Genomic DNA, 25021 nt, shown 5'->3' on the forward strand with positions numbered 1-25021 from the left:
CAAAATTGTAAACATGGGAGGACCTATGCGGTGCGCCCCAGTCGTATAATGGGTGGCCTTCGAGGCAAGCAGAAAGTTAATTGCAGAGATGGATTTTGATGCTGTTAAAGAAGAATGATACGCCCCTTCTTGCTGTGTGCAGTGGTGGAGAACGACGTATGAGGCGGCGGCATTGCTCAAGTCGTCGGCGTTGAACCCCTAGCGCCACTCTACCCCGTCCCTACCCCACCAACAGCTAGCACTCCCAAGGGACAGGAAGCTCCCATAGCTCCGCGCTGAGGGAGGACGCGCTGGCGCAAAACGACATCATCGAGACGCGTTGTATGGATTTTACCCAATTCAGCACAGCAACTGCGAACTTCAAGAAAAACAACATACAGGATCAACAAATCGCAAATCAATTTCTGCAACGCTACGAATTGCCTGTCTCCCCTCCCCGACGTACCTTTATTTTTTTCTTGGAATCGCGCTCAACTCCACTACAGAGGACCTTATAACAAATCACTTGGTTTGTGGATTCATCGCTCGATTAATCACATGAGGAGCATCCTCTCAGATGGAGCAATTCCTCCGTGACTGGAGACAAGATGCCCTGAACAAGGCTCAGTACGAATCTGCCATCTTTGTCGGCGACAAACTGCTGGCCATAACAGGTACGTCAAGTCGCCAGCTTGCCACCAGCCACCAGCCCGCTTCCTTTTTGCCTACCCTACCCATCACCTGCCCACCCGCCCACGACAACAACCACACCAACCCCGCTCAAGGCTGACTGGCGACCCATCCCTTACCTTCGCAACAGGTGACGACAAGGACGCCTTTTGGCTAGCCCAAGTCCACTTCGCCTCGGGCAGCTATACCCGCGCCCAAGCCCTGCTATCAAAGTCCGATCTCGTATCCCGCAATCCATCATGCCGTTATCTTTCCGCACATTGCTTGATCAAGCAAGGCCAGTACGATGAGGCCCTCAATGTCCTCGGTGACCGCAACCCTACCCACCTGATTCCTACCGCATCCAACAAGAGGAGAGCGCGTGGCCCCGACGCCGGCGCGAGGTCAAAACAGCCTTCGACGGGGTTTTCTCGAAGCGCCGCCGCCATAACAGGCGCAAAGTCTTCACTGTCCCTGGAGAGACAGCACCAGCGGGATGACGAAGCGACAGCCGCAGCGGAAGAGGAGGATGCCCTAGTGCGCCGCTATGAGGCCGGCATGTGCTATCTGCGAGGCCTCTGCTTCGCCAAGCAAAACGCCTTCGACCGTGCAAAGGAGTGTTACAAGGACGCCGTCCGCATCGATGTCCAGTGCTTCGAGGCCTTCCAGCAGCTAACCAAGAACCACCTCATGTCGCCAGACGAGGAGTGGCAGTTTCTCGAGTCGCTAGGGTTCGACTCGATCCGCGTGAGCACTCCAGGAGGGGAAGGCGACGATGACGCCTCGGCCGAGGCTGCAACCTTTACCAAGATGCTCTATAGCACCCGCATCTCCAAATATAGAAACCCGGACGCCTTCCAAACGGCGGCCGAGTCGCTGTCAAGTCACTACGGCCTCGCAAACAACCCAGATCTGCTTCTAGCTCGCGCGGATCTCCTCTACACGCAATGTCGCTACAGGGACGCTCTAGGCATCACGGGGAGCATCCTCGACGCCGACAAGTACAACTTTTCCGTCTACCCGCTCCACCTCGCGTGCCTACACGAGCTACGCATGACCAACGTGCTCTTCCTCGTCGCGCACGACCTTGCCGACCATCATCCCGAGGAGCCCTGCACGTGGCTCGCTGTTGGCATCTACTACTTCAGCATCGGCCGCGTGGCCGAGGCCCGCCGCTACTTCAGCAAAGCCAGCATGATGGACGCGCACTTTGGCCCGGCCTGGATCGGGTTCGCGCACACTTTTGCCGCTGAGGGTGAGCATGACCAGGCAATATCGGCCTACAGCACCGCCGCAAGGCTCTTCACGGGTACCCACCTGCCCCAGGTCTTCCTGGGCATGCAAAACCACGCCATGAACAACATGACAGTAGCCGAGGAATTCCTCAAGACGGCCTACGGTCTGTGCCGCGAAGACCCGCTCCTCCTCAACGAGATGGGCGTCGTATTTTACCACCAGGACCGCCTCAAGGACGCCGCCGCCATGTTCCGCCGCGCCCTCGATGTCGCCGAGGCCAACGATGGCGACCCTCAAGCCTGGCTGTCGGCTCGTACCAACCTGGCTCACGCCCTGCGCCGCCAGCGCCATTTCAACCAGGCCCTCGACCAGTTTGATGAAGTCCTGCGTCTGGGCGGCAAGGACCCGGCCATATTCTGCGCAAAGGGTCTGATCCATCTCGACCAGGGCCGGCCAGGAGACGCCGTCGTCGTCCTGCACGAGGCGCTCGCAATCAGTCCGCAGGACCCCATCGCCACCGAGCTGCTCAACAAGGCCCTCGAGGACACGGCCGGCGCGACTCTCCTCGGTGGTGAAGACGGGGACGATGACGACGATGCCCTCGGCGCGACGGGGCCAGACATAGCTGCCTTTGAACGGGGCCTTGTCGAGCGCGACCGCGCTTTGCGGGAGCAGAGGCAGGCGAGGGCGGCGGCTACTGCTGCGGCCGGGGCGGCAGGGAGACCGGTGCGGGACAAGGGGAAGGGGAAGGAGAGGGCGGGGACGAGGCACAGGAGGAGGGAGAGTCTCATGGATATGAGCGATATCGAGTGATGCGGTTTGATAAACTGTGTTCGTTTGGCGAAGAAAAACGATACGGCAAGTAGGGGAATACCTATTTCAGAAGAAAGCATGCAGGGCTATGAGCAGAGATATGGGATGATCATGATCACGGATTGGAAGCATTTTTTCTTTCTGGGCACGGCGTTTTTGATGGCACAGGAACAGGAGGGCCTTATAAACTTTTATAGCTTATCTACTTAGATGGATGCTAGATATCCATGCTGATGCAAGACACGAGTATATTCTTGGGCCTACGGATAAAACCATCGCAAGTCGGTGACTTTTGCTTCCATTATGACGATGCCCGAAAGATATACAACATTGGAATACTTCACCGAATCGCATTCGTCCAAAGATCAAACACATGTTCTAGAGTCCTGGGTTCAGTCTACTTTTCAGCAAAGATGGACAAAATAAACTATTCTCTTTTTTTTTTCCAAATCTTTCTCCCTTTTAGCTTGTATCGTACAGAGCTATATACCAATCCAATGAATCGGCTGAAAGGAGCGGTGAGGTATCTTGCAACAAAAAAGTCCCGCTGTGTCACAACCGCCGACTTGAAAACTCTCCCCCTTTTCTCTACCTCGGCCGCTCACATGTCTAATAAACAAGTAGATATTTGGCCTTCAAGCAAAAAGAATGCCCTCCACTTTTTTGGTGCAGAGATGATATTCTCCGTGAAGAGACATGATGGGAAAAAAAATAAAGGGGCGGCCCCAAGTCTAAATGCGTGAGTTTTCGCTCAAAGAAAAAAATACATGTCAAAAACACCAAAACACATATTGTTACATTTCGCCACACCAGAGAAGATACATCAGGAGTAGAAAGGTGTCGAGCGGGAGGGGTGAATCAAAAACCCCTAGCCTGCGCAAAGCAGCCCGACCAATAACGCATATTATGGCCGCCGAGAGACGTTACCTCCTATCCTCGATCGCCCTGAACGCAGCAGGCTGCACCGGTCCTTCACCACCCTCGGGCGCCGGAGGCGACGGGGGTGCCGGCGGGTCCCTAAGGTTCTCGCCCGTGGGTAATGGCGACTTGCCGCCGTTTGTGCCGTCAAAGTACTTTGAGAACTCCTCCTTGTCAGGCCACTCCCTGGGGCCAAGCAACCTTACAATGTCGTCACGGGTCAGCTGCTCACGTCGGAGCAGCTCCTCAGCAATGATACCGACCTCGGCCTTCTTCTCCGTCAGCAGGTCGCGGCACTTCTTGTAGGCCTCGTCCACGATACGTCGCACCTCGGCGTCGATCGTCTGAGCTGTCGACTCGGCAAACGGCTTCTGAACCTGGTTCGGGTCCTGGTTGAAGTGCAGCGGTCCGAGCTTCTCCGACATACCCCACTGCGTCACCATGGTGGTCGCCATCTGTGTGACCTTCTTGAAGTCGTCTGAAGCACCAGTTGTCACAGTCGGGAAGTGCAGCTCCTCCGAGACGCGTCCACCGAGAGTCATGGCCATACGGTCCATGAGCTGGTTGACAGTCATCAGATATGCGTCACCCGACGGCAGGTACTGCGCGTAACCCAGAGCACCTGAGCCTCTGGGGATAATGGAAACCTTGAGGAGAGGGTCCGCCCATTGGAAGTACCACCCACAGACGGCGTGGCCGGCCTCGTGGTATGCCACCGTGCGCTTCTCCTCAGGGCCAAGGACCAGGGATTTACGCTCCAGGCCGCCGATAACACGCTCGATGGCGCGCTCGAAGTGGACCATTGTAACACTGTCTGCGTTGTCTCTGGCAGCTGTTGAGATGAAAAAGCAAACGTTAGTAATGCGGCAGAATTAAAGGTGTATTTACACTATGGACATGTGACAACTTACCGACTAGTGCAGCTTCGTTGACGACGTTGGCAATGTCGGCACCAGCGAAGCCCGGAGTCAGAGCGGAAAGACGGCCGCAAAGGTATTCAAAGTCCTCCTTTGTAAGAATCCTAGCAAGGTGCACCTTGAAGATGTCGGCACGACCCTTCATGGTGGGCCGGTCTATGTGGATGTGCCTATCGAATCGACCGGGTCGCATCAGGGCCTTGTCCAGAATTTCCGGCCTGTTGGTACCAGCGAGCACGACAACCTGTTCATTGCTGTTGAAACCGTCCATCTCGGTCAAAATCTGGTTCAGTGTGGCCTCGCGCTCGTCGTTGCCGCCAAAGCGGGCACCCGAGTCACGGGCCTTGCCGATAGCATCGATTTCGTCGATGAAGATGATGCAAGGAGCGTGTTTGCGCGCCTCCTTGAACAGGTCTCGCACACGAGACGCACCGACACCGACAAACATTTCGACGAACTCTGAACCACTGACGCTGAAGAAGGGCACGCCCGACTCACCGGCCGTAGCCTTGGCCAAAAGCGTCTTACCCGTTCCTGGAGGACCGGACAGAATGGCACCACGTGGAATCTTGGCGCCCAACCGAACGAACTTCTCCGGTGTCTTCAGGAAGCTCACAAATTCGACAATTTCAAGCTTGGCCTCGTCAGCACCGGCTACGTCGGCAAACTTGACCTTGACAGCAGACTCGTGGGTGTAGGGTTTAGCCAAGCTCTTTCCAAACTTGAACGGGTTGCCGCCACCGCCGCCGACACCACGCCTAGAGATCCACGCCAAAAGGCCGACCAATAACAGTGTTGGCGCAAAGCTCATAATAAGGCTTCCGATCATGGATGGCCTCTCGTAGCTGATTGGAATCTGCTCAGAGGATGGGATACCAAGCTCTGCCTGTGCTTCTTCGATCTTGCGCTCGAACGAGTCCCTGGAGCCGATGGAGAAGTAGACGCGGGGCGTCAGCATCTCGCCGCTTGCAGCCCGGGTCGCGTCAGGGTTGAGGTCAACCCTGACCGTGTCTCCCGAAACAGTGAGCTTCTGCACCAAGCCCTTATCGAGGTACTGGCTGCGGAATTCCTGCCATGTGATCTCCTTGCCACCTTGAGAGTCACTAGTGAGCATCCATAGCGCGATGAAGGAAAGAATCACTGCCGAAGACTTCCAGTCAGGCTGCGGCGGCGGACTTCCTCTCCCCTTCTTCTCTTTGCCATCGCCAGAACTGGGAGCTTGTTGGCTTCCTGGCGGCGGGTTTGAAGAAAATAAGTTGTATGCGTTTTGCACAGTCTTGTCAAGCTTCGCCTTCTCGCTTTCCGGCAGGCGAGAAACTTCCAGGTAGGCCCTTCCCAACATTGTAAGATCCATAAAGTTGATGCCATCTTTCATGTGCTTCTGGATCAGCTCCTTCATTGCCGGGGGGACACCATGCTTCTGAGCGCATTCTGCAAAGGCCTTCATGTTTGCTTGTTGGTTCTTGGGGAGCATTTCGACAATGGCCAAGAATGCCTGTTTTTCTTCATCGCTGATCTGTACCCAACCCTTCACCAGGTCCTCGGGAGAGCTCGACGCCTGTGAGTCCTGGCTTTCGGGCCTCTCCTGGGTCTGGCTCTGGTGAGATTTCTCAGTAGTCGGGGCGCTCTTGTCGTTCGTTTCGTTGGCTTGGGGAACAAAAAGATCCTCCGGCGGTGGCTTGCTGTGCTCACGGAGCACATCAACCAGATATATACCATCCATAAAGCCTAGCCCGGGACCCAGGTGCTTCTGTGCGAAATCCTTGGCAACCTCGGGTGCGCCGCGCTGCTCCCATATGCCGACCCATTTGTGGAAATTTTGTCTTCCCGCTTCGTCCATATCAGAGGCCAGGTCGCGCAGTGAGTCGGCCTCCTCCTTCGTGATCCGCACATGTCCTTCTAGCAAAGGTAGCTCTGTTGCTTCGGCCGACCTTGCTGCATCGGATGGAGGAGACTGGGGAGTTTGACTGCTCTTTTCGCTGCCATCCTTCTTCTCTGGTGGCTCGGATGGGTTCTGAGATGACAGGAGCCGCGAGTTGTGACTGAACGACCTCAGCGAGCCGACGGCACCGACACGGTATGTCCGGGGCAGCCGGACGGCGTGTAAGCTCGGCAGTCGTGGTGATGCTCGTAGCAGTATAGGAACAGACTGTCCGGCGGCCAGCTGCCTCGGGACAAGTCTTAGTAGCCGTGACATGGCGGTTGTGCGTTCTCGGTGGAGGAGTAACGTTATGGCGGGTGGGTGGTGGCGCGATTCTCTAAGGGCTGAGTAACATTGAGAACGGTTCAAGCGAAAATTTGGAAGGCTGGTGAGCGCCTTAGTTGTCTTAGGATGTAGAAATGGCTCAGGGCCGCTCGCACTACAGTGAAGCTGACAGCCCTATGCTTGAACGACGATGGCTGTCGCGAGCTATCGTGCGTGGGGTTTTTGGGGTTGAATTGGCTGGATGGTCAGGTATGTCCAGCGTGTCAGGCAGATGAGGCAAGCTGTGGATGGAGCTTGAGCTTGACGTCGCGCGGCAGAATCGGACTGATCCGAGATTCCGCCCCAGTCCACGGTCACGTGTGTCCTTTTTCACAAATCGTTTCGTCACCAGCTCGGAACAATCGGACTTAAGTCTACTAGCTTGGTCAGATTGCTGGGGGAGGGGGGGCAAAGTATGAATTGATTTCTAAACAAACCCATAAGTTGGTATCGAGCTGTTCGATATTGGTTCTACAGTACCTTGAAGAATATGTGGAAAGCAAGCTATGCTATGCCCTGACTGCATCCCTATCCCTAGCTATTTCGACGTTGTATGTGCCACATGGGTTGCATCAGCGAACAGACATCGATAATACGTACCCCGTATACATCTGGCATATTGGCCTAAATCACATCGATTATTATGCACGTCTGGTCCGCTTTGACTCCATGTAAAGGTTTATAAAAAGTACGACGACTTCGATGCAAAGAATCTTCAAACAAATAAAAAGAGTAGTAGACGCCTATTAACACCATTCCATACGCCCATGCCCTGCTATGTAGGTATGCATCGGCGGATCATTTCCAGAGGTTTCCAATTACCTCTCGTAACCGTACAAAATAATACCAGCCGTCCCTTATTCACATCGATTTTTATGGCAATCCCATAATGCTTCATATTAGCAACAGACTTGAGCAAGTCGGTCCAGATTCCTGACTCCCGACGTTGGAGATATGTCCGACTTGATCGAAAACTGAACAATCGAGATCCAATAAAATCTCAGCCCCTGACAAGCTGAGACTTGCAACGACAAAATAGATGTGGCCTGCCGTCCCTAGACCTTGGCAGCTTTTGTCTAGTGCATAGTCCTGTCGTACGGCGCAGCGGGGAACTGAGCTGGCCTGTCGTCGTAGGGGTCATGCGCCGCAGCCGGCGGGGCATACATGCTTTGTCCGGAAGGACCAAGGGCGCCGGGACCGGGCGAAGGTCCGCCAACAGGAGGGGTGTAGCCAGCGTGGTCACCGAAGGGGCTGTTCTCGCGCCTGCCCTGCTCGAACGGGTTGGCCTGACCAGCGACGGGCTGCGGCTGCCGTCCGTATGAGTCGTCATTGTAGGGGCTGGCCGTCCTACCGCCGTACGCACTGCCGGTCCTGCCATGTCCGGAGCTGTAGCTCTGTTGTTGGCTAGCCGCGCCGCCGTAGCTGGTGCTGCTGTACGCTCCAGGGCCGGTCTCGATGTCGTCGCGGCCCGGGTCGAGAGGGTGGTGCTGGTCGTGGTCATCACCATGGATAGGGGCGTAGGCATCGTCGCCGTGGGGTGCCATGGAGAACGCGGCCTTGTCGGGATCGATGTTCTGCGAGGTGCCGCCGCCACCAATACGGTCGTAACCCGGGAGCTTGCCGTGGAACTGGTAGTACTTGAGGCTGTAGATGCTGAAAAATGTCGACCCGGCGAAGAAGAGACAGACAAAGAAGCCCAAGCCAACGATGGCCTTGCTCTGGCCGCAGGCGGTGCCGCACAGGTTAGCCGTGTTGTACGCCGCCTGCGTGGAAAATGCCGAGAGCCAGATGATGGTGTAGATGGAGTCGACTCCGATCATGACATGGGGCTCGGCCAGGTGTCGTGTTCGTGGGGCCCTGGGCGCCCCTATGAGGTAGATCCATGCTGGTATCGAGAGGAAAAACTACGATGGAGGGATAAGTCGTTTGTTAGTCTTTTTTGTTGTGCTCACTCCAACGACTGCTGAAGCACAAAGGTCGGGGTATGGTTGTTTGTCAAACGTACCACTGCGAATGTCCAGCCAACATTGCCGTTGATTACTGAGCCTTCTGCACGGAAGACGATGATCTCTAGGACCCAGGCGATGACAGCAAAGACGATTTGGGCAATGTGCAAGGCCAGCTTGATGCCCGGCACCTTATCAGCGTCGAACTCAATGTCCTCCCACACCATGTTTGCGAGGGATGCGTTGCCCAAAAGTCAATATAACTGAGGCTGTCGACTTTTTTTTGGCTGTTTATGTGACGTTCTGGTTCGCGCCGTTGGCGTACTGGGCTTGTAGCGAATGTATTGACAATTTTCAGTGATGGGATGGTTGAAACGCTGGCACTAAGCTGGATCTGGTTTGACAGCAGGCCGTTTGGAAGGAACGAAATGAGTACGATGCTTGAAAGCCAATTTCTGTCGCCCTAAGGTTTTAGAGTATTCGTATCGTCTTTGAATCGACGAAAAGGGGTCTTTGCTTTCTTTTGCACAATGAAAAGAAAGTTATGCAGAATGCAAAATACAGAAAGAAAAAATGCGAAACGAAACAAATCGTAGAGAGGTGAAGCTAAAAGGCACACGGAAACACCAAGAATGGAGCCTGACAGGAAATCAACGATGCGACCTTTACATTACAGACCGTAGGCGTGTGAGGTCATCATGTAATCCTTGGTTGTGGGGGCTGTTCTGAATAAAAAACAGGAGCCTAAAAATGGGTCTCACTGCAAAGAGGAAACGCGTGTCGGGCTAGGGGCTGCGTTTGACTCTCTCTCTCTGCCAGGAGAGCGGCGCAGCACAACTTAGATACTTTGGGGTTGTGTTGATCTGTCGTATAAAGACCCAGTCATTTTGTACTGGTGACTACGGCCATGTCGCAAACGAAGACCAACCAAATTGAACACAGTCCTTTTCTCTGCACCATTCAATGGATGGCCAAGATCTGGGCTGCGTCCGTCACTAGCTACCCTTGCCGCTGCAACTGCATGCAAGCAAAGCCACTTGGGCTGCCGCGTCCCTTCAGTCCAGTCCCTTCAACCAAAATGTCTGCCCGTGGGATGCCATGGGTCCTGGGCGGATCCCGTGGTTGCCCTGGGTTGCGCCTCACGCTAAAAGGACAGGACGACCAAATGCAGCCAATTCATTCACCCAAATCCCCTCAGCCCTGGGCGGCTAGCCAAGAAGACTGTGCCTAGCGCTGCGGCAATTGGGACAGCCCCGGAAGCTCAGCTCCTGCAACCGAGACTTTCCTGCATCCAAGATGGTTTTTTCGGCGAAAGTAAATACTCCGTAACGGCATGGTGGGGGTTCCTGGTAACTGAAGAGAAACAAACGCAACACACTTTGTCCTGGAACAACAAAAAAAAGCCTAACATAAGATGCTTTCAACCAAAATCTACGGTAGGATACTCACTTAAATCAGCCATCTCATCTTTCGGTAGCAACCGCATCGAATTACCTTGTCATTTACCTATATTTATCATCAGGCGCCTGTCAGCTTCTTACCTCACTACGGGGTATGGTTCCCAGTCGGTGCTGCACCAGCGATCCATGCAATCAATAGGAATGGATGACAGGCGTGCTGTCCCTTGGCTGGCAGCAGATGGCGTCTAATCGCTTGCACTTCAGCCCAGTTCCTTGCCTAAAAAACTGTCCGGCCAAGCCGGCGTCTTCCGGCATCCCTTAGGTTCGTCTGCTGGACAAATCCGTAAATCTGTTCCGTATCAAGGCCGTGCGGCTTACCTCTAAGCGGCTCGCGGTTGCTCCGAATGGAGTTGGCGGATCAGCCACACTAAGGCTTAGTCTGATTTCGATCTGAATTCTAGGTCTAGGTCAATTTTAATACTTGACCGTTGCCAAGTGGTAGGTATATTGGACCTGAAACAAGTCTCTCGTCTTTCCTGTATTTGGCTCCAATCCAATCCCGAGGTCTTTGATAGTAATCCAGCATACATCAAGGGATGCACCACTGCTTGGGTACGCAAGCATTGTATCCCTTGTTCGGGCATGATACAGCGATAACCCAAGAAAGTACTGACTTGACTACCAAGGTAAATGAAGTGTAGTGTCTTTGGGATTTGCAAGCGATAATTGGAAGATCGCTCGCCGTACGTTGTTCGGCTGACACAATCCACGTTTGTTGCAATGGCCCAATACCTGTTGTGGAAGAAGAAGAAGAAGAAGAAAAAAGAACCCCATCGATCAAGGTCGGCAACTGTTGACGCTGAGACTAGGTTTACCTTTGCCATTCTAAAGTCCAGGCACCGAATCAGAAAACCCTGCGGGGACGATCCTAAGAGTGCATGCTGATCATCCAACGACTATTCTTGTTCTAGAACTGGAGGATTGCCCACACCTGGGGATCGATATCTATTAGTTCTAGAACTAATTGTTACCCACGCGACTTGAAGATTTCAATCCTTTATGAGGAAAAAAGAAAACAAAATACCAGTCCAAATATAATGGAGGACTTGCATCTGATCAAGTGGCAATATTTCCTGTTGGAGATGCAAGAAAGCTTTGTCGACAAGCGATGTGGCATTAGCATGCCTTTGCTGTAGTGGCCACGGCAAGCGATGACCAGTTTGCAAGTATTTGGTAGAGTACGTACCTCTATGTTGATTGCCAAGAGATTTTGACCGCGAAAACGCAGTTTTGTAGTTTGGTTCAATCGATTTCCGACCCGATATGGAACGAGGCTTGTCAGAACTGAGATCTCGGGTGCTAGTTGGCCACCAATCTATAAAATGATGTGCGTCATTTCAACTGCAAGATCGCACACATCGCGATCATTCATTGCTTGATTTCCCTTTGAATGTGGCATCATCGGCAGATCATGACTTCAAGACTGTCATAATGACCCTTCTTCTTTCCAAAATTACGGAACTCTTATACATGAGGTTGGGACACAAAGGTTTATAGGAGTTTTTAGCTGCAAGCCCAGAAACAATTTGATTCTTCCCTGAGTACAAGATGAGTTTATCATTGAGAATTACCCGCAACCTGAAATTGAATCACGCAAAAATTACATTGTCTAGCAACACGCAAAGATACCGCAAAATGTCATCCCTCATACCTGGCAGTAACACATTCAACCCGGACAAGGACATACCTGACTTGTCTGGCAAGGTACGTCACCTCCAGATTTTAATGCAAGCGGAAAGAACATGTTCTGATATCTCCAACAGCATTACATCGTGACCGGAGGTTCGGCTGGAATAGGCTTTGGTATTGCTGCGCATTTGCTCCAGCACAAGGCCGACAACGTCACCATCTTGTCGAACAAGGAGGAGCATGCCCAGTCTGCGCTCGAAGAGCTGAAGGAGTACGGAGACGCATCCAAGGCTCACTGGGTCAAGTGCGATTTTGAGGATCTCAAGTTTACGGAAAAGGTTGCCAATGAGTTGGCCAGGTCGCAGGATAAGCTCGATGGAGTCAGTGATGCCTTGGACCGCATATCAAACGTTTACACGATGGTGGCTGACAAATTAACACACTCACCCAGCTCGTCCTCAACGCAGGTCTCGGCGTCGGAGTATACAACGAAACAAAGGACAAGATTGATTCCCACTTCCAAGTCAACATCCTCTCGCAATTTCTCCTCCTGAAGAAGCTCCTTCCTCGCCTGCAAAAGACGCCGGGCGCCCGCCTGGTCTTCGAATCCTCCGACCTGCACAAGGCCGCCGACGGCGGTGCGCAGTTCAAGGACGAGGCCGAGATCAACAACGACATTGGTCCGACCCAGCTGTACAACCGTACCAAGCTCGCCCTGATCCTGCTCGCGCGGGCGCTCCAGCGCAGGAAAGAAGCCGGCGAACTGGGCTTCCAGCCCGGCCAAAGCGTCTTCATCAACGCCGTGCACCCCGGCGCCGTCGCGACGGATCAGCAGCTGCAAGCCGAGGAGGCGTACGGAACGCTCGGAGTGGTTGGCCACGCCATTGTCAGGCCGTTCTTGAAGGATCCCGTGTCGCAGGGATGCCGGCCTGCTCTGTTCGCCACCACCAGCAAGGAGATTGAGGAGCAGGAGATCAGTGGGCAGTATATCGTGCCGGACAAGAAGGTGACGAGCCCGAGCAGCAAGGCGCAGGATGATGAGCTTGGGGAGAGGTTGTGGAACCTTATGGAGCAGATGCTGAAGGATAGGCTGGGTTGAGGGCGCCGAAGTCGCGGTGGTTACCTAGACCTATTTTAGAAATACGTAGACCATTCACCACGAGATCTTCTGAATAAGATCCAAAGATAGCATTCAGATACCATTTATTACGTTTGCGTTATGACTCTCTTTTCTGCTTTATTTTAGTATATTTCTTCAGGCCTGAATTGCATTTTTTGTGACTGACTCTATGTTTACCCTATAATGTGCTCATTATTGCTCCTGCAATGATTTCCCCAGTTGTTGCTTTTGATGAATTAGCAGTACCCTAGTAATCCCCATGGCATAACATTGCGGAAGTGTGTTGAAAGGTAGGCACTCAATCACCCCAAATCCGGCAGTAATAGATGCAGTCTAGATTGCAACAGGCTCCTACTCAGCCCAGGCTTGTAGCAAGAAATTTGGAGCGAAATCATGAACAAACAGTCATGTGAGGTTCTCCTTCTTGTCATGCACTACTAGACTTGAGCTCAGCCGAGAAATTGCATCAGTCATGTTGAGAGTTGGAAAAAAAAAAGAAAAAAAAAAGAAAAAAAAACTGGCGATAGACCGTGATGCGGTCTCTTTGTGGTCACACAAGCAAGACAGTGATCCAATCAATCACTTCCGAGCCAGCGTATCATGCAGCGTGTGCTGTCTCATGAGCGAGATGCACACAAGGGCCAGCAGACCGAGACTGAGCGCCATGTACCAAACACCGGAGAAGCCCTCCATAAAGGAGTCAATGACGCCATCCTTCCACCCGTCCGGCAGCCTCTTGAGCTCGCCAAGGTCGTCCCTGATGCGCCCAATCTCCTCTGCCGCACCCGGCAGGTGACCAAAGCGCTGCCACAAACCCCTGCGCAGCTCGTTCTGGTAGATGGCCGACGCGACGGTGATGCCGAGGGTCGAGCCGATGGAGCGGAAGGCGTAGGTGGCCGACGTCACCACCGCCTGCTGCGAGTGGTCGACCGCGGCCACGCAAGCCACCATGGTGATGGTCAGCATGGCCCCGTAGCCCATGCCGACCAGGAAGAGACCGGCCATGGGCGTCCAGCTGTTCGAGTCCCTCCCCAGCGTGCAGATCACCGCGAGCCCGACGGCCTTGATCAGCAGCACGCTTATGCCCAACCCGAGGTACCTGCCCGTCTTCTTCATGGCATAGCCGCCCACGACGGACGATATGGCCGTCCCTATAGGTGTGCCGATCAGTCGTAGCCCCGCGTCGGCCGTGGTGTAGCCGAGGACCTGCAAGTAGAGAGGAATGTAGAAAATAACCATGAAAATCGCCATGGAGCAGAAGAGGTTGGTGAAGCAGGCCGTAAGTATGGTCCGGTCAACGAGCAGGCGAACTGGTATGACGGGCTGTGGCGTTCTGGACTCCCACCAGATGAACCCGAGAAACATGACAATCGACAATGGAATAGTGGTCAGAACGAGGGGGTGCGACCACGGGACCAGGTTGCCTCCTGCGTTCAGACCCAGCAGCAAAAGCACCAGGAACGAGATTGTGAGTGCGACGCCGGTGAAGTCGATCCTTGAGATGAGCGACCGGTTGGAGACCTTTGGCGGAATTCGAATCAGGGCAAAGCAAAGAGCAGCCGAGATCAGTACAACAGGCACTTGGACCAGGAAGGCAAGACGCCAGCCCAAGGCCGTCTTGTCGTTGATGAATCCGCCAAAGACACCACCGAGCATGGCACCGGAGCCGTACGCGACGTTTCCAATCCCTTGGAAAACGCCGCGCTGTCTCAGAGGGATGAGATCCGACCCCAAGAAGGTCGAGATGGACATGAGCCCGCCGCCGCCGATGCCGGCAACCACGCGGCCGAGGATCATTATTTCACCAGTCTGCGCCAGACCGCAGATCAGGTTACCCGCCGCGAACATGATGTTGCTGAAGACGAGACCGGGTCCGCGACCGAAGAGGTCAGTCATGCGGCCCGAGATGGGCTGGAAGGCAGCATTGGCGATCAGGTAAGCGGTTGCCAGCCATGACATGAGACTCAGCGACTTGAACTCGCTCGAGATTTGCCCTGAGAGGGTCGCGAATATTGTGCCATCTACTGCACCCAAAAAGACGCCCACATATGATGTCCCCAGAATGAAGTAAAGTTTTGTTTTGGACATTTCGTCCTGCACCACCGTGACTTCATCATCGCCGTCCGACTGTGCCGGCGGTGGCTGCTGACCAGGTACTGGTACATTGGGAACATCACCGTCGAGCAGCGGTGTATGCTCGTCGGCATTGGCTGCTGGCGATGACATTGTGGCCATTAGTGGTTGGCTTTAATCAGATATATCCAATGCTTGGCAATGATGCTCAGAGTTTGGACGGACAAGGTAAGAAGCAGCGGGTATTGTCGAGACAATTTGGACGCTTCAGCCTAGGAGGAGCACGGATTTTTTTTTTCTTCTCTCTCCGGGGTCTCTGTGCCAATCTCTTCTCCCATGCCTTATTTGCTTCACCTGCTGCCAAATATGATTCTATGGCTTCATTGGTTTCACGGCAAGCAGCGCGGACGAATGGACAAGATGATGACTATGCATGAGAGACATGATGCAGCATCTTACCTGAGGTAGATAGCCCGGGTAAACGGTTCTCTGGCGCTAGGACTAATTGAGCGTGGTATGAATCATACAAGCCAGTCCTCCCAAAAACCCCACGTCGGCGTGGAGCCCCCGAATTCGTCCGACTCAAGGCTCGGGCTTAAGTCCGTTCTTGCTTGCCGAGCGATAATAACAACAGCTGAATTGATGTCGATTGGTATTGTTGCAAAATTCTCATGTCTTGGTAACTTCATGATAAGTTATCTTGGTTCAATCACATTTCTGGCAGCTTCTTAATTACATGCTGAACCTGTATTGTGTCTGTCTCCCTTCCACCCTCCATAACAGCCTCTCGCCCAATCTGTGGTACACACACTCAAACCAACTGAACCTTGGGCTTGCTTGGGTTTGGCAGATATTAGCACAACAACACAGGAAGCGGTACTGTGTGAACTGTTCGATCTGCAAACGCCATCCCAACTCTTCCTATTATCTCGATGCTCCGTGCATTTTGTTCTATAACCAACTATAGAAACAGCTTTGGCTATTCGGTGATAGTTTTATTATTTTATGACAACATCGAACACCCAACATACGTCACACTTTCTGAACAAGCGTTTACACCTATCCGTATTGATATTTTCTCAGGGTATTCATTAGAAATGATCAATCAATTAAGTATCCCTTTTTGCCTCCCATCCACTGGCCAGATTGGTTGGCCAATACCGTATATGCGCTACAATTGCCAGCCGCCTTTCTGCGTGATGCGTCTCTTGCCTCTGTCTGTGCAAACAGCGGGTGGTCAGAGTCTTATTCCGTTGCACTAGACGCGACGCGAATGCCAGCCGAGGGTGTCCTACCAAAGTTGCGTAAGCCGCGGTGATCGATTTTGCAGGCCGTTTGTGACAATTTTTTTCTTTCTTTTGTTTAGGCCAAGTTTCTTTGTATAGTTTTCTTTATCTTGTAATTATGTTATATTGGAATTTTCTGCGTTCAGCGACAGTTCCTGTTTATCCGTCCGAGGAGAACCAAAGGAAAACCCATTCAAATACTGTGCAGGAGATGTGGGGATGCTCCATGGTCTGTTGCCTTGACAATCGCCGATTAAAAATACAACAAAAGATAGGCCACGGAAAATGAGCTAGAATGGGATAGAACAGCAGCACGTGCGGTGACGGTCCCATTAATCGCTGGGGCCAGATGCTCGCCTGGACTCAACAAAGTGCTTTCAATCCGTGCACCTAAAGTCGTGCAAAAAAAAAAAAAAAAGCCGACGGACCTGCTAGGTTTCATAAGGTAACAAAGAAGGGATCCTTGAGACACATCACTGGGAGCCAGGCCGTCATTCAACCTGAAGTGTGATCCGGAACAGTTCATCGAATCAGGACGGCAGCTAGTGTTGTAGGAAGGAATTTTACCTTCGTCGCCCACGCACAGTGAGCGACAAGACAGGCTGATCAAGTGACTTTACTTGGGTGTCTCCACTCGGCCGGAGGACCCAGCCGATTGGGCAAAACACGGGCAAGTAGTAAAGTGGGTCACCCTTGCAGCCTACAGCCAGTCAATCCCGCCTCTTTGCCAGAACCTTTCGCTTCATCCACTGCCAACCTCAAACCGATCTTGATCGGTTATTCATCACCCACAACGACGACTTTTTACCGCCAAGTCGCCCGACGAGCCATCATCCAGCCTGCGCGAAAACTTCCGCCCGACGAGTTTTCGCCATTTACGAGTCCTTTTCACCTTCCGCACCGACCGAACGACCGACTTCGGGGCCCGCCGAAGACGACCTGTGCATGACGGTTTCGACGACCCAAAGCGATTGCCGTCGGCATTCTGGCGCGACTTGCCACCGCGGACAGCAATTTTGAGACTTCAGTTTTTCGGCCAGGCGCATCGGTAGCATCAGTTTGCAGCTCCTAGAGGGTTTGCGCGACGGACTCCTTTGATCGTGTCGAATTTTTTTTTTTCGATTCTTTTTTTTTTTCGATTCTTTTTTTTTTTCTATCTTGGTTGCCCGCTTGGCCGAGACGTAGATTTGACCGACCGGGATTCAACAATCTCTGCGAACTAGCTTATCAAGAGTTTCTTGGCCACGGTTCGAACACAGAGGCTGGGTATTTTCGAACAATACTCAAATCGCAGTCTGCGCTCGACCATCATGTCCTTCCATCCTCAGACCCCGCAGAGTCCCTCGCAAACGTCCCCGAGCATAAGCGATCCGTCTACGAGTCTGAACTCGTCCATGACATCAACGACCACAAATCTTCCGACACCTGCTCATTCCGTCACCGGCAGCTGTCTTCCATCCGAGATGAACCCCGATATCATAATGGGCGATGATACGCCCCAAAAGCGCAAGCGAGCGCTCGAAGATGGCGGAGACAGAGACCATAAGAAGGCCCATATCGAGGACCGCAGACTCGGTATTGAAAACCTGCACATGGATGTTGGCGAAAAATACCTGCTTTGCAGAACTCGTAAGGCTTCCCTTCTCAGGACTTGCACGTACCTACCTCGCATCCCCGGGTCTGTCATAGTCGGCGCGGGCATTGCACCACGCCCCAGCGCTAGACTACTGCTCCCCGTGTAGAATTTTCCCATGCCCACCTGTGATGACTGGATTTCTCTTTGAGTTAACATCGCTTGAACCCGTTGCAGAGCATGTGTCTTCGTTCCCTCGCATGTCAGACGACCTTTTCGAAGCGTTTGGCCTTACAGGTATCGCCGCCGAAGTTGCCCGCGTCTTGCCGAATGGTGAGAAAAATGCGATGCGCAAGACGTACAAGGGTCATATCAAGAAACTTGGAGTTGCCGGTCACTTCGATGCTGTCAAGAAAAACCATGAGGACCCGAGCAGCTTATTAGCAATGTACTTTGCACCGGCAGAGGATTGGATTAACACTGAAGTCCACGGGAAAGACATCACTGCCGGACTATCAAATGAGGCACTACAAAATCTTTCACGTGCGACTACAATGGCGAGGGGTCCTATTTCCAAAAAGGACTGGGACACGTCTGTGTTGGGTGATTTGGACAAAGCTGCCAAGCAAACCTCATCGGCCAAGGTCACCGCACCAAACACACCTCTTAACCTCCCACCATTAAACAGACCCAAAGGTTCTCAGCCGCCCGCTGGTGAGGCAGCCCGGATACGTAGGGTTGGGAAGAAGCGAAGCTACGGTGATAGCAGCTTCGAAGGCTACAGTGAAGCCTTTACGGATGATGATCCGGGGGCAGATGTTGGCTATTCTACAGGCGAGGGTGATGGCGGGCAGAAACGAAGGAAAAAGGTGCATATTCTCGGTCTCAGCCCTCTCAACTTCATGCATGTTGATACTGACCGTCTGCAGAACCCTGGCACTCCCGCCCAGAACTATCCTTCTGCCGTTCGCCAGCAAAACTACGGGCCCGGCATGGTGGGTGCATAACGTGTCCAGTACAATGGGCTAGATCAAACACGTCTGCCAATGTCGGCTACAGAATGTTTGCACCACCGTTCAAGCGAGAGCGAAAACACAGCGAGACGACGATGCTCAGGGATTTCGTCGTCAAACCTCGCATTTCTCTCCGAGCAATCGATAAGAGAGAATGCTCCTGATGTGATACTTGAGTTTACACTTCCGTACTCTCATAACCACATTGTGAAGTTTGGCATGCCCAGTTTCACTGAGGAGCCACCCTATCCAGCCCTCGTCGGAATGATACACAAACTCTCATACAAAAAGTTCAGCGGCCATCAAAACTCAAACCTGGATTGTCTGTCCAGTGGTCTTTCTCGATGCCCACAGCGAGAGAGACGCAGCTACTGGTTAATACCCCGGTATATATCCGTCAACTATTCGACCAGGGTGAGCCGGTTTGGGTACGAACAAGGCTGCAAAGATCTGACTGGTCTTTGGGTCCCGTTCCGTCTTGCGTCTATTGACGTCGTCTTTTTGGCTTCTTTCCACTTCCTGATTCTATATCCTCTTTACAGCATGGCGTTGGGGATTCAACGGCACAAGGAAATTGATGCAATAATGAAAAATGCATTTCTCTCTTTCCTCCTTCCTAACTGTTGTTTTCTTTTTCTTGCTCTTTTTTTTTCCTAGTCGGGGGGGTCTTACTCTTTGCAAAATACCACAAAACATATTTCATCGGTTTATTCAATATTCATTACACAAGATCACGCATCGTTACCTGTTTCCAAGGTCGATCACTGGGTGTGGGAAGACGAGAAAGGGGCCTGGTTTTCGGCTTGTCGGAATGTCTACAGGAGGGAGGTAGGATTGGCTGGCAGGTACCCAAAATCCTTGGATTTTTTTATTGTACTTACTTGATCGCGGGGCTGTTAGGATGATCTGGGTCCCTACACAGCAGTGCGGTCTGAAAAGCTTCGGCCGCTCGTGTTGTCACGTCTGGGGGAATAGGTGGACGACTTCTGAGTAGGAGTGCCCATCACTTTCGGTTTGTTTGCTTGGTCGGCTCTTCGAGTGTTTATATGCTCTCTATAGGCAAACAAACAAAGCGTCTTTTGTCAAGTGAGTGAGTGAGATTTATGGAAGATGCAGTGCGAAATCCACGTTGGTATTATCATTGCCGTGAAAGGAACATGGCTGCATAGTCCCTGAACGTAGTTAGGCTTGCTTTTTTTAAAGCCCGCATATTCCTGTCCTCGCCCGCACTTGAAGCAGTCGGATGCCCCAATCAGATATTGCTACTTGCAACCCAAGGCAAGGTACCTGGACTAGCTCTAGGAGGCGGTTGTAAACGAGCCTGCCACGCAATGCTTTTGGGTTGCTGTGCTGCAGTGTGACGTCAATCTTGATTTGACAAGGAAGCACACGGTGGGGCATAGAGCTGTGATCCATGTCTACCGTTCTTCTGTAGCGGCTATAGCTACCGCTGATTTGCATACTGAGCAGATGAGATGCTACAATTCGATAAGAATATGGGACCCGGGAACTGAATAACCAGTTGCCAGGTGATTCGGAGAGCTAGTCGCTGGTTAATTGCCCAGAGAAGAGTAGAGACATTATATTTCTTGTCGTTCTCAGGATGAGCAGCTTCTTTTCGACCCCAGCTCCGATATAGGCAGTTCAGTCATTTGACTGCTTTCGTTCATTCATCAAGCTTACCAAACTACATACCTACGAAGTACTGCTTAAACCAGCTTATTTTGACCCACATCGACAACGACGGCCTGAAAATAAAAACAATACCAAAAAAGTTTAGACGCAGTTCAGTCGAAACCCGGATGTAAACGGGCATATAACCGTTCGTTTTTGCCGACTAACAAAACGCCACCACCGCAACAAAACGGCAAAAAAAGAGATGGACAGCACGGAGGAGTTCGGTGCGGCTGCGGGGCACCAGGACCCGCGGCGCACGTTGCTCGTGGTCTACATCCACGGCTTCATGGGCAACGACACTTCGTTCCAGCGGTTCCCGGCCCACATGCACGAGTTCCTTCGCGAGTCGCTAGCGGAAACCCACGCCGTCCACACGAAGATATATCCGCGCTACAAGACGTACCGCACCATCGACGTCGCCACCGAGAACTTTAGCCGCTGGCTCTCACCCCACGAGGGTCCGACCACCGATGTCGTCCTCGTCGGCCACTCGATGGGTGGCCTGCTGGCTGCCGATGTCGTCTTGCTGCCGGCGCCAGGGGTGCAGGGTGGTGGGCGACGAGTTCGGAGGCATAGGATCCTAGGTACGGTCTCATTAGATTCGCCATTTTTGGGCCTGCACCCGGGCATCATTACCGCCGGCATCGCGAGCCTGTTTAGGAAGTCGCCCGAGCCTCCCGGCAAGGACGCCTGGGCGGAGGCGGACCAGCGCGGCCGGCTCGGAGCGGCGCCGTCTACTCCGAACTTCCCGGCGCTCAGCCCATCGTCTAGCCTCTCGCCGGAACCATCGCTGCACGGCGACCTGAGCGAGCTGAGCCCGGCGCCGTCGGCGGCAAGCTCATCCACGGGGGCCTCTTATTTCCAGTCCAACGTGAGCCAAGGGACCGTTGGCAGTTACAGCGGCAGGCCAGCCGCGCAGCCGTCGGCGCTCGATAGTATCATCAGCATCGGCAGGTCGGCCACGGCGGTGGGCAAGTCGGACCCGCACTACAATCCGCCGTTTTTCAACGACGTCCAGTTCAAGGACCGTGGCTTCCTCCGAAACGTGTGGCATTTTGCCCAGAAGCGCAAGCTCGAGGGCGAGAACCTCATCGACGCCGCGACGGATCACATAGTGCGGCACCTGCAGTTCGGCAAGTGCCTCGCGGATCTGAAGGGTCTGCATGCCAGGTACGACGCGATTCGAGAGCTGGAGGATGAGGGTATGGAGACGAGGGTCAGGTTCGTGAATTACTACACGGCGTCGACGGGGAGGCCCAAGGAGTCCAAGGAGCCGAAGGACGGGTCTAAGTCGCCGCTTCAGAGGTCGCACTCTAGGGACAACTCGACGACTAGTTTGGAAGTCAACAGGACGACTGCGGAAGCGGCTACAGGTGCTGTTACGACTACTGGTGGTCATTTGGACGCGCCAGACAGGGCGTCAGACTCGCCGCAGCTCACAACCTCGATAATACCAATCAAGCATCACGGAGATTCGCCCAACCCTACTGCCTCTGGAATCGCCGGTGCTAGCACTGGAAAGGCGCAGGAAACCGGGCATAACAGAGAGGCGAACGGATCCTCTGCATCAAATACAGATCTGCCACATGAGCGGACAGACCCAGAAACACCACCGCCGGCATATGAATCGGGCACCAGCACGCCAGAGCTCAGATCTATTTCGCCAAATCCCGAAGAAGAAGCACCCCCACCACTTCCCCAACGGCCAGCCCCGAACACAGCAGACGAGACGTCCTCAGATAAGCCCGAGAATGATGAGAGCACGATCCCGCCAGCGCCCCAGGAACCGCAAAGGTTGAACATACCCGAGGACGCAAGTCCCGAAGAACGCAAGCGTCTAGACAAGGAGCATAAGCAGGCCTTCAAAAAGTACGAGCAGGACGTCAAGGCGCGGATCAAGGCGATCAAGGAACGGGACAAGGCCATCGAGAAGGAGAGGTCCAAGAGGGAGAAGGAGAAGCAGAAGCGAGAAAAGGAGGAGCAGAAGAGGCTGCAACAGGAGGAGAAAAAGCGTGAGAAGGAGGCTAAGGAAAAAGCAAAGCAGAAGGAGAAGGATGAGAAGGGGCAAGGTCGAAACGAGGGTGGCGGGGACGGAGGGGTGGCGGCAGAGGATACTCAGCGCGAGGACAGCAACGGGAACGATACAACCAACACCCAGGATATCGTGCTCCGGCAAGCCGCCGACGCCATAGCTGCCGGTAACCAGCACCTTGAGCAGGCAGACGTCGACAGGGCCGTGTTGGTTAGCAGCAGCAGCAGCAACAACACGAACAAGGAGAAGAAGCCCAAGAAACTGCGCAAGTTCTGCATGCTCCCGAGGAAAAAGAGCGACGGCAGCAGAGACAGCTGCTGGATAGACGTGTACATGGAGGGCATGGACGAGGTTGGCGCACATTGCGGGCTCTTCTTCCCCGGGCCGCAGTACGAGACGCTCATCGGGGAGGTGGGCATGCGAATCCAGGGGTGGGTGCATGAAGATGCCTCTAGGCGGGTGATATTGGAAGGTTGAAGTTAAATTTTTTGTTTGACCCCCATGTTGGCGGGCAGTAATTTGTGCAACATTGCGCATATTGCAAATGCAATGGTACTTGTTGTTGCACCCAAAAAGACCACTTTCCAAAGCGCCACTGGACAAAAGTGTGTTCTGCGACTGTCGCCTGTGGATGTTGTGTGATTTCAAGGTCTGGACCGACCCCGTAGCCCATTTTCAATTTAGGCATGCCAAGGCAGAGAAATGGCAACCGCGGCGCGCTGTGGGAACGGATCGCGCCACGCACAGGGCTCCGCTGGATCCATCTCGATCACCACGATGACAAAGTTTCCGGTTTTGAACCACGAAACATTCAAGACCCCTACCTGACCAAGTCCCTACCTAATACACACTCCCTTTATCTTTTGTGCGTTTCTTTTCTCTTGGGGTACGTTGGCTGCCCCGGTTGCCAAGCCGGGTGATAGACAAGCAAAGTTAGTAGCTCGGAGATGACAGAACCTTGTGGCTTTGCTGCACGTGCGCCCGGTCACCTAAATGCAGTTTCTTTTGTCTTTGTCAGGGGTTGCGTCACATACTGTAGTCAAAGCGACATTTTCTTAGGCTGTGTGTTTTCTTTCTATCCGTAGGCAAAAACGGGCTGTTGCTCACGTTACTGTTGGAGCGGGTATTGCACGTTTGTTTCTTGGCAGGCCCAATATATCTGAAGAAGCGCACGAACCAATCCCCACTCGGCTTTTGTTTGTCTGATGTGACCTTTGGTGTCTTTTTTGGACTTTGATGTAGGTAATTAAAGGCGCGCGTAGAGAGCAGGGGGGGTGTTCAAGTGGTTGATTTGATTATAAGAAAACATCACGCAATTTGATGGTCAAAGACAAATGGAAGAGGGCTAGAATAACAAAGACATCCAACACTTTCTGTTTTTGGTTGCTTGCTTTACCCGCGGGAAAGCCTGCATTGATTGGGCTGCCGCAGTGGGTTAATGCAGGCATGCGGCCTGTTGTAAATAGAAGCAGCAAGGGGCGGCATACCATCCAGCAAATAGTCAACCTAAAAGTAAAAAGAAAAAGAAATGTCCTGAGCCCTGCTGGGTTGAACTGTCTGCCGTGGTCCGTCCGTGCCGCCGAGACGTGCGAGCTCGAATACGAAAATGCCAGATTCCATTGCATGCGTTGGCCTTGTACAGAATGCAGTAGAGCTGTCAAAATTTGCAATTTACTCTAGACTCTGGAACTAGTCTTGGTCCGATAAAGACGTTGGCGCAAAAAAAAAAGTGACCCCAATTGAAGCCCACGGTACTTTGTTCCTTCGTTATTACTTAGCCCAAGGTACAGACAGCGTCGTTCGATTGGGGGCAGTTTCTGGCGGATGGAGCATCATGAAAATAATTAATTACAATATTGATGTCATGGAGCAATTTCGGCGCCCGACCAATGGTGCGGCGCATTCTTTTTGTTTGTTTCTTCTGGACCTCCTCCTGCCCGCAAACCGATCAAGGTGGAGCGCCCGGAACGAAAGAAAAAAGCAAACAGATCGCCACGTAGAGGAGTCCAGCTTGCAGCTTGCCTTGCTAGAAAAGAACCCCCGTCAGTACTTACCCGTCCTACAAAATTGACGCACAGACCACAAGCTGGAAAGAGCTCGTACCACGGGGCCCACCGCTGTAGGGACCTCCCCTGCCCGATTGCTGGGTAGGTATGATTGGGCCAGGGGCCAGGCTGAAGCGAAATTAGCTCTCTCCATCTTTCCGCTGGAGAATGGGAACCAAAATTGATGGCTTGAACTGTGCTTTGAGACTGGCAAAACAGTGCGACCAGGGGTGCATTCTTGCTATGAAGTAAGTTAATTGGCCCTTGCTTTAGTATTCTGCAGCCTGCCCTGGCCGAGTTTTGCGTGCCAATTTCCAGGCCTGGCCCCAAATTGAACGGTCCGTATTTTGGGGGTTCCAGAAATATTGGAAAAAGCTATAGGTGGGCGGG

At 53.0% G+C, this 25021-nt stretch overlaps 8 protein-coding genes across 9 annotated transcripts; 5 read left to right on the plus strand and 3 right to left on the minus strand.

The window, feature by feature from the left end:
- The first annotated feature begins 259 nt into the window (after window positions 1-259).
- MGG_07440 (anaphase-promoting complex subunit cut9) lies at window positions 260-2961 on the plus strand. Its single transcript, XM_003711288.1, has 2 exons — window positions 260-653; window positions 800-2961. The coding sequence occupies exons 1-2, from the start codon at window positions 557-559 to the stop codon at window positions 2695-2697; spliced, it is 1995 nt and encodes a 664-aa protein (XP_003711336.1). The 5' UTR covers window positions 260-556; the 3' UTR covers window positions 2698-2961.
- Window positions 2962-2999: 38 nt separating this feature from the next.
- Window positions 3000-7079, minus strand: MGG_07441 (paraplegin). The gene is made up of 2 exons (XM_003711289.1): window positions 4527-7079; window positions 3000-4447 (listed from the first exon to the last, which is right to left on the minus strand). The coding sequence occupies exons 1-2, from the start codon at window positions 6727-6729 to the stop codon at window positions 3621-3623; spliced, it is 3030 nt and encodes a 1009-aa protein (XP_003711337.1). The 5' UTR covers window positions 6730-7079; the 3' UTR covers window positions 3000-3620.
- Window positions 7080-7442: 363 nt separating this feature from the next.
- MGG_07442 (uncharacterized protein) lies at window positions 7443-9422 on the minus strand. Its single transcript, XM_003711290.1, has 2 exons — window positions 8783-9422; window positions 7443-8681 (listed from the first exon to the last, which is right to left on the minus strand). Exons 1-2 carry the CDS (start codon window positions 8948-8950, stop codon window positions 7854-7856), a joined length of 996 nt encoding a protein of 331 aa, XP_003711338.1. The 5' UTR covers window positions 8951-9422; the 3' UTR covers window positions 7443-7853.
- A 127-nt stretch (window positions 9423-9549) lies between these two features.
- MGG_16637 (uncharacterized protein) lies at window positions 9550-10331 on the plus strand. Its single transcript, XM_003711291.1, has one exon. It carries the CDS (start codon window positions 9631-9633, stop codon window positions 9952-9954), a length of 324 nt encoding a protein of 107 aa, XP_003711339.1. The 5' UTR covers window positions 9550-9630; the 3' UTR covers window positions 9955-10331.
- Window positions 10332-11535: 1204 nt separating this feature from the next.
- MGG_07443 (uncharacterized protein) lies at window positions 11536-13073 on the plus strand. The gene is made up of 3 exons (XM_003711292.1): window positions 11536-11887; window positions 11947-12192; window positions 12264-13073. Exons 1-3 carry the CDS (start codon window positions 11732-11734, stop codon window positions 12909-12911), a joined length of 1050 nt encoding a protein of 349 aa, XP_003711340.1. The 5' UTR covers window positions 11536-11731; the 3' UTR covers window positions 12912-13073.
- MGG_07444 (multidrug resistance protein fnx1) lies at window positions 13005-15469 on the minus strand. The gene has a single exon (XM_003711293.1). It carries the CDS (start codon window positions 15165-15167, stop codon window positions 13512-13514), a length of 1656 nt encoding a protein of 551 aa, XP_003711341.1. The 5' UTR covers window positions 15168-15469; the 3' UTR covers window positions 13005-13511.
- A 1578-nt stretch (window positions 15470-17047) lies between these two features.
- Window positions 17048-20018, plus strand: MGG_07445 (the record flags this gene model as incomplete). Of its 2 annotated transcripts, XM_003711294.1 has the most annotated exons (3): window positions 17048-17920; window positions 18102-18733; window positions 18794-20018. In XM_003711294.1, the coding sequence occupies 3 exons, from the start codon at window positions 17602-17604 to the stop codon at window positions 18869-18871; spliced, it is 1029 nt and encodes a 342-aa protein (XP_003711342.1). The 2 variants fall into 2 exon arrangements, with proteins under 2 accessions (XP_003711342.1, XP_003711343.1); XM_003711295.1 differs by having other exon boundaries at window positions 17602-17920; window positions 18102-18871.
- Window positions 20019-20395: 377 nt separating this feature from the next.
- MGG_07446 (uncharacterized protein) lies at window positions 20396-23660 on the plus strand. The gene has a single exon (XM_003711296.1). The coding sequence runs from the start codon at window positions 20757-20759 to the stop codon at window positions 23061-23063; it is 2307 nt and encodes a 768-aa protein (XP_003711344.1). The 5' UTR covers window positions 20396-20756; the 3' UTR covers window positions 23064-23660.
- The last annotated feature ends 1361 nt before the right edge of the window (window positions 23661-25021 follow it).

Source organism: Pyricularia oryzae, chromosome 3, assembly GCF_000002495.2.
Source record: "Pyricularia oryzae 70-15 chromosome 3, whole genome shotgun sequence".
Lineage (NCBI taxonomy): Eukaryota > Fungi > Ascomycota > Sordariomycetes > Magnaporthales > Pyriculariaceae > Pyricularia > Pyricularia oryzae.